General features: G+C 34.9%; 1 protein-coding gene across 2 annotated transcripts; it reads left to right on the forward strand.

Annotated features, from left to right (window-relative positions):
- The first annotated feature begins 1,771 nt into the window (after window positions 1-1,771).
- LOC129440611 (uncharacterized) lies at window positions 1,772-7,338 on the forward strand. 2 transcript variants are annotated; one of them, XM_055200055.2, is made up of 5 exons: window positions 1,772-2,292; window positions 2,732-3,235; window positions 3,472-3,597; window positions 5,794-5,884; window positions 6,374-7,338. In XM_055200055.2, the coding sequence occupies exons 1-5, from the start codon at window positions 2,211-2,213 to the stop codon at window positions 6,576-6,578; spliced, it is 1,008 nt and encodes a 335-aa protein (XP_055056030.2). In that variant the 5' UTR covers window positions 1,772-2,210; the 3' UTR covers window positions 6,579-7,338. The 2 variants fall into 2 exon arrangements, with proteins under 2 accessions (XP_055056030.2, XP_055056029.2); XM_055200054.2 differs by having other exon boundaries at window positions 1,782-2,292; window positions 6,371-7,338.
- The last annotated feature ends 894 nt before the right edge of the window (window positions 7,339-8,232 follow it).

Consider the following 8,232-nt stretch of genomic DNA (forward strand, 5'->3'; position numbering starts at 1 on the left):
TCTAGTTTTGGAACCAAACTCTTCGTTTTTGGCTGTAATTAAAATGAACTACAAACAAAACAAGTATATATCTTTTGCAAAACAAGTACATTCCTCATATTCTTTCTTGTTGTTTCCTCTCACATACCTGCCTGAAGGGCTCACATTGTAGCTCATTCTGCAAATCTTTGTTTCCTCAGGTGTCAATCACAGATTATTCAGGAGCTTTCACGCCTCCTCGCATGTGGTTTTTCTAAGCAAAAAGTGCCATAGAAATTCTAATTCAATATATAATATAGTGTTTTATGTGAATGAGTAGGCCGAATGATTTTCACATCATTTTGAGGAAAAACTACCAGTTTCAATCAAGTCTTGTGAAAACATGTTAGTATGGGTTTTGTGGACTTGTATCGTTGACTTAAAAATCAAATACCACGCACAATTTTCTCTCAAAAATACAAACATGTACACATGTTGCTCATAATTGAAGCCCAGTTTGTGCTGAACACAGTGTTATGAGACATTTGCCATTATTATGTTTTTAAGCACATGATAAAAGCACAAATGTCAGTGCAGTTCAAAACTGGCCAATAAACTTAAAGACCCTAGAGGGTTAAAATAAATAGATTTGATTTTATAACTATATATAATTGGCTGCCATGTATTGATACATGATATAAGCCCCATGAGATTTACAACAGTTGGCTAAGTTTTAATGCAGATGAAAATGTAAAATTCAATTTAGTTTGTTATCTGGAAAGTCAGCTTTTCTGTGATTTACCTTTTTACATAAAAACATAATGTAAAGAATATTCTGTAAAAATACAACCTTGATATCCTCAATATTGAGTAAGGCCATGTCAAAGATTGAAATCATAGTGAAATCAAACTTTGATGCTCCAAATCTTAAAATAGATTCAGACTTTAGCCTAAAGTTTACAGGAAGGGTCACATTTGTCACACCGCCTACAGTTACAGAGGATACAACTTGCAATGAAATAGGACTGGTCAGCTATGTTCAATGTAAATAGAAAAAACGAATAATAACATACAAAACAACAATAATAAAATAGGACAATTATAAAAATGTTAACAAAATGTTCTCCTAAGTGTAAAACATGGGAAGTACAAATATGCACAATTTCAAACAAACAAAACCATTCACTCTCATTATAAAATTTTGGAGTAAATGCCTTTTCAGCCTTCTCTGTTTCAGTTGCAAACTCCTTTCAGCACAATGGCATGCTTGTGATGATGTCACATACTTGCAACTTGCATCCTACATGCATTCAAATCTCCCTCAGATCCACATGTGAAAGGTTTGATTGTAAGCATCCTGTAAGCGGGACAAGGTTTCCTTTCAGATTTTCAGAGGAGTGTTGTTTTTCTCCAAGATGAAAAATTAAATAAAAAAATTAATGAACAAAACAAAACTGATTTCTTCAAATAGATACATGCTACATTGTTTACTTTTAATTGGGTTACAATGCTTAAGTTATGATTTAGAGCATTTAAACATGCAAAGTCCTTATTTTATTTAATTTGATCAATTAGTTGCATGTTTTCATTTGTTTGTTGTTTTCTGTGCTTTTGTAGTAGTACGTTTTTTTTTGCACTTGCAGCACCATAGAAACACAGAAAGGTGGAAACATTCTGTAAGTGTTTTCGTCCCAGTTAAATATGGCCTGGCTCCATTCACACCAGCTTAGCAACAACATAGCAACCAGAACAGAAGCTTTGTCATCTCAGTTTGTCATGAAAGGAATGCCATTCAAGTTGCTGAATGCTGCTGCCTCATAAAAAATAAGGATCCTCGTTCTGCATTAAACCTCTGTAAATTATCATTCAGAATGGAATTTCTTTACTTAGCTATTGTTTGAAACTTGAAAAGACCCATTTTAAATTAAGATAACTTTTTAAAAAGTTTTGTTATACTTAAAGCTCTTTATGCTTTGGTAGACAGTTGTTTTAGATGTTTGTATTGTTCTTCATTTTTTATTTCCAACGTGGGAGGGCACTTATTTTGCCTTTCACCCTTTTTCTTCATTAGTATTCTGTTCTCACTCTTTGAAGATTTTTGCACTCTATGCACTATAAATTTCTTTCGTCCTCCAAGTGAAAGTCTGTTTTGCTGCAGTGGCCAGTATCTTGTGGATCAACAACCTTTCGCTCACATTTAATCTGAGCACTTTTTAACGGTGAACTGGGTGTCTAATCTTTCCTTATTATTAATGTGCTGTGTTCCCGAAGAGATGGATGAAAGTTGGAGAGGATTCTGGACTTTCTTTCTCATAACAACACTTGTTTTTGAAGGTATTTTGGAAATCACGGACTATGTTTTATTTCTACAAATTAACAAAGTTAGCACTTTTAATTATTACAGTTTATGTGAAATCCTTGCAGACTAAAGTATCACATTTTAGGATTAACAACAAAGTTTGATTTTCATCTTTGTCTTACTCAGTCAATAAATAGTAAAGATATCACGTTTATTTTTTCGCAGGTTCTTTTTACAGAATGTTCTGTAAAATAATGTTATGTAGAAAACAATAAAACACAAAAAATGAAATTTTTCTATGTTGATTGTTTTTATGGTGGTCTTAAATGTTTTCAAACAAGTTTCATATATAGTTCCAGATCCATCTGTCAGTTAGTAACAAATGTATTCCATGATTTGATGCAAGAATTCACCAACAATGAGTAGATGTATCCTACCAATAAAAGTAATAACAAACTTCCTTTCTCCTTGTAGAAAGTACAGGATTTCAGATCAAGAATGAAGAGCTGAGAAAGTGTATAGAAGTAACCGAAGAGCAGGTTGGTGGTAGGCTAACCCTGCAGGAGTGCAGAGGAGATTTTGCTCGACAGGAATGGCACTGGAACCCTGTGACCCGCACCCTCAGCAATCCACAGACGGGAGATTGTGTAACTGCACCCCAGATCCAGGATCACGAGGTTGTTTGGTTGCAAGCTTGCAGGTCCGAGGAGGAGGATGGTGAGGGCCAGACCTGGAGTTGTTCTAAAAAGGGTCTCCTGACATTACATGGCAAGGGTCTGCACCTGAGTGCACGGCATGATTCCTCCAAGCTCTTCCTTTCCAAAGACCGCAAAAAAGGCAGCAGGTGGAAGACACTGGCTAATCAAACGGTATGCGAGGAGGGAAACAGTACACATCATGGCCAGAATGTGTTGCAGGAATCTCAACAGACACTTTGGACCGGACCTAGAATCCTCACTAATATTCACTATTGGCATTGTAAGGGAGTTTGTTGAAGAGTCCCATGATCCATAGATTTATGTTTCATTCCATCAATTTGATTAGTGGCTTATCATACACATCTTCTTTTTACAAGCATCACTTCATATCATCATCTGGGTCATGTGTCTGTTTACATTCACACCTCAATTAAAGTTGTACATTGTATTTTGATTTGAATAATTATTATACTATCAACATACTAATGTTGTTTAATTTTTGTATTTTTGCCTCAGCTGGGAGTAAAGACGTGACTGCTCCTAAAACTACTAAAGTAACACAGACCACTGATGCATTGCATGAACCTCAAAGTAGCACGGGACCTGAGGGACCTTATGTAAATGTGTTCCCAGCAGAATATGGTGAGTATAAAGTGTTCAGACAGTACTTTTTTTACTAAAATAATTTTTAGTGAGGTAAATAAAACAATAAACATTTCCAAAGTTTAACTCTTTCCCCACCATTGACAAGTTATCTCGACAATTAAAAGAAAACATTTGCATAAAAAAGTGTTCCTGATGAATTTTTATGTTAATCTGCAATACCGCGATTATCCACTAGATGGCACTTTATGAAAAAACTAAAGCTAAAACGCAGTGTTGGGGGTAACGCATTACAAATATTGTGCATTACGTTATATTATTACTTTTCTGAAGTAACGAGTAAAGTAACGCATTACTTTATAAATGTAAACTGTAAAAAAATTCAGTAGAAATTACAATGTTATTGCAGCTGGGTTGCTGGTAATTTACCGTAGATTTCCATTTATTTTATTTACTGGCAAGAATTTGTTCAAAGTTCAATAAATTTGAAATATTAACAAGTATTTATCTTTACAGAATAAAACTATAGAATAACAGCCTCATGCAAAGCATTCTGGGAACCAGAAGTCATCATCAACCTTTTTCTGTTTTTTTGCTTCAGATTTTGTTTCCCAGAATGTTTAGCTTGATGCTGTTTTTTTTTTGTTTTACTCTATAAAGACAAAGACTTGTAAATGTTTAATGTTCATTTAACTTTGAACAAAATGTTGCCAGTTAAAAACATAAATTTAAATCTACGGTAAATTACCGGCAACCCAGCTGCAATTTCTACAGAAGTTTTTTACAGTGATTAATAGTTGAATTACTTTTCAGTTGAATTAATTCAATTTAAAAATAAAATAATGTACTGAATTAAACTAAACATATTAATGTAGAATTACGCACTCTGTGCACCTGAGCTAGAACAGTTTGTGTCAGAAACGGAGATGGCAGGCCAGAGCTTGACATTTTTGCGATCATAAAAAACACCTGTAAGGCCTGAAAGAGATTAAGCCTTAGCCAAAAAGTAACGCAAAAATAACTTAAAAGTAATGTAAGCATTACTTTCCATGAAAAGTAACTAAGTAACACACTTAGTTACTTTTTTGGGGAGTAACGTAATATTGTAATGCATTACTTTTAAAAGTAACTTTCCCCAACACTGTTAAAACGTTATTTACTAATTTTAAACAACATATGTGCATGTTTTGATAATTGTTCTGAATCTGATCTCAAACTAAATTCCTTCACAGAAATGCAATTATTTCAGCTTTTTGCTAAATAATTATTTTTCCAAGAAAAATACCCATATTTAAGAATTTATAAGCGGAGAAAAAATTTAGATAGGATGAAACGTTTTTTTTTTTTTTCTTTGTTTTGTTTGTTTGTTTGAAAGCAAAGGGTCTTTTCTTTCATTTGATATATTTGTATGTTTGTATATTTTTAGAAGAAAATTTAGCTGGAAAGCATTTTGTGAAACTTTTGTGAAATTGACAAAAAATGCTGGGGGGCAACTTTAAAAAACAGCATTGATCCTATATTTTACACTTTTAAAAATAAAGGTGCTTCATGATGCCATAGAAGAACCATTATTAACTGCATGGCTCTATAAAGAAACTTTCTGAAACTTTTTTTGTGGTAAAAAGGAGAAAATATGAAAGAAATTATTATGACTTATTCTTTAAAGAACCTTTAACTTAGATTCTTTGAGGCATCAAACATGGTTCTTCTATGGCATCAAAGTAAAACCTTTAAAGCACCTTTATTTTTAAAGAACACCTGGTCCGATTCACAATTGTACCCTTCCTTTGGTGTGTAGGTGTGTATTAGTACATGTTAACCATATGCAAAATGTACATACCCCAAAGTAAACAATGATGTGAGTTATCATCTCCAACGTAAATCTCTTTTTTTGGACTACAACAAACACTGATTGTAGGCAACAGTTTACTTCCTGGGATTGATGATGTAGACAAGACCAACATTATCATACATGTACGATATCTGGAAATAATGTGTTTTACATTGTATTATACCAAATGCACAAAATAACCTTGTTTTTAGCAATGAAATAGGTGCACTTTAAGACTGTTGTTACATTTTGTCCACGTGAGGGCAGTAGAGGAAAGGAAAGCTCAGTAGCAATGCATGTTTTGGTAGAAATGAGACTTGTGAAGTTAAATCAGCAGTTTAAGGAAACTGTGAAAAATTAAAAAAAGATTTTTGGTATTTTTTTAAAAATGTGTTTACTAACAGGAGCAGGCTGGAAAATGACAATGTTGCTTCTGAGCTCATTGGCCCTGTTACTCGGACTTGTTATTCTCATTCTAAACATCTATCAGAACAGGTAAGATACTTTTTATTTTGCATAAATAAACCAACATTTATCTCCTAAAGCCTTGAAAATGTTTATGGTGAATGGCAGCATTGATTTTGATGTGAAATTGTACATAGATCAATTTCACATAAAGAATAAACACAACAACCCTACTGAAAAATCCAGCTAAAACCAGCATAAGCTGGTAGGTGGTTTTAGCTGGTGTAAGGTGGTTTACGCTGGTCCTCTCAGTCTGACAAAGCTGGTCATGCTGGTGGGACAGCTGGTATTCCTGCATGACCAGCTAAGTCCAGCTAGACCAGCTTAAAATGTGACCAAAACACACCTAGACCAGCTTGCTACACCAGCAAAACCAGCTTCCTACACCAGCAAAACCAGCTAAAACCAAGCTGGGGACCAGCTAAAACCAGCTCACCAGCTTATGCTGGTCTTAGCTGGATTTTTCAGTAGGGAAGGCTTTTCATCCTCTTTATGGTTCATCCTCTTTATGCTCAGAAGGAAGAAGACCGTCGTGGTGCTGAAATCTTACACTCCAACAGGAGAGGCCAGTCAACCAGGTTCTCCGGTGCCTAGTGAAAGAGCTCCTCTAACCCAGCATCCCATGAATCCTGCCCGGTCACCTGTTATTCAGCGAGGCGAAATCCTTGTTGAATGGAAAGATGGAACAGTCACCCCGCTGTTTGAAACATACCAAGCTGACTAGAGGCTGTACTTATAGTTAATTTTCTTGTTTTGCACCTGTCGTGTCAGTTGAGCTTTTTTGTGGTAAGATCTTTATTCACATGTCCAACATCTTACGAAAATCACCGACATCTGTTGGGATTACTGTGCTCTTGGAAACAGAATACCATCCCTCTGCAGAAAAACTGATGTTGGGTTGTGATCAAGGAAAATATTCTGTACCTAGCCAAAAAGTTAAGGCAACTTCAGGTCGTATTCGGTTTAAAACATTGGGTTTTCAAACTTGGGTCCAGGGACCCCCGGTGGGCCTCCAGGAGGTCCTAGGGGGATAAAAAAGATATAATGTATAAATAATATAGAAAGCTTAGTTTATGTTACAGTGAAATATATATATTAATATATAAAACACAGCATTTCTTAGAATAAAATGTTATACCAGAAGCTCTCTTAGTGTTAGTATTAATATTTTATTTAATAGATGTATTCAGTTCAATGCCAGAAAGCCGGAATATGTTCATTTATAAAACGGTTAGTTCCAATCCTTGATTCTGATTGGTCAATAGGTGTGCTTTATTCACGATAAAACACTGCTATGACCGCGTCACCCAACGGTTCTATTTAATATCACTGCGCCCTTAGCAACACCCTTAGCAACACATAAACATATAATGAGACAAAAGCCGTTTCTCAATATGTGTTCTTGTCTGTACTTGCGTTCTTGTGGACTTGTGAAACGTCATCAGTCGCGGCCCAAGTACTGTTCCAATTCAAAGTTTGCATCAAGCCCATTAGCCCAAGTTCACATAAAATCCCCGGATGTGTTCTTGATCCGCCTATTTTATCGAGGATGCATCAGAGGAGACTTGTGTGGACTTATGAGAGCGAAGTTTCCCAGAATGCATTTCGCGTCAGGAGTTCGTTCTTCCGAGTCTGAACTTGCAAGTTCGAACTACGAAGGACACAAGTCCGAGTTTGGCGTACTTGGTATTGAGAAACGGCTAAAGTCTGAGAACAGTTTGTTGTTTTTATTTGAGCTTTCATGTTGTTGTTCGCAGTCAGGGACTATTTTTTCTTTGGAAGGAATCCTTTTATTGATTTAACTTCATGAAAGTTGCACTAATATTTTTTTTACTTTAATATTGTGTGGTAACCGTTTTATAAAGGTACGAGAGGCAACTAATATAATTTTTGGTTATGCAATCTCATATGCATAACCAAAAATTATATTAGTTAAGATAAATAATGTTTAGTTTAGAATTAGTGATAGTGAAAATGAATACCTTTGAGTTAACATGTAATCACATTTTACATTTCTAAATAAACTGTTGACTTACTTATTCATAGCTTTGTTCATTTATGTGCATAGAAACCTCAACTGTTTTGACATGAACATTATTATTTAGCTACCTTTAGCTGTTTCTGTTGACACATTGCTCTGCTAAGATCTTCCGATCTTTAAGAAATGGAGAACATGTCCGTACAGGTGCGCTGTAAGGGTGGAAAGCCTATTTTAGTGTTAAGAGTGGGAGAAAGAACTAAATGAGGGGTTGACATGAAAACATGAAAAATTATAGCTAGCAAAACTTGAAAATCAAAGTGCTTGTCATGTTGTATTGCTTCACATGTTTTAGGCTAAATCTTAAAAAAAAAACCATAAGTTTACTATCAAATTAAAC

The sequence above is a fragment of the Misgurnus anguillicaudatus genome, chromosome 22 (assembly GCF_027580225.2).
Source record: "Misgurnus anguillicaudatus chromosome 22, ASM2758022v2, whole genome shotgun sequence".
Lineage (NCBI taxonomy): Eukaryota > Metazoa > Chordata > Actinopteri > Cypriniformes > Cobitidae > Misgurnus > Misgurnus anguillicaudatus.

Bases quoted from the DNA above. Each gene is read 5' to 3' on its own strand.
- LOC129440611 (XM_055200054.2), top strand. From the start codon at position 2,211: ATGTGCTGTGTTCCCGAAGAGATGGATGAAAGTTGGAGAGGATTCTGG. The intron at 3,236-3,471 runs GTAAGGGAGTTT...TTTTTGCCTCAG, and splicing joins TAATATTCACTATTGGCATT to CTGGGAGTAAAGACGTGACT. The intron at 5,885-6,370 runs GTAAGATACTTT...CTTTATGCTCAG, and splicing joins CTAAACATCTATCAGAACAG to AAGGAAGAAGACCGTCGTGG.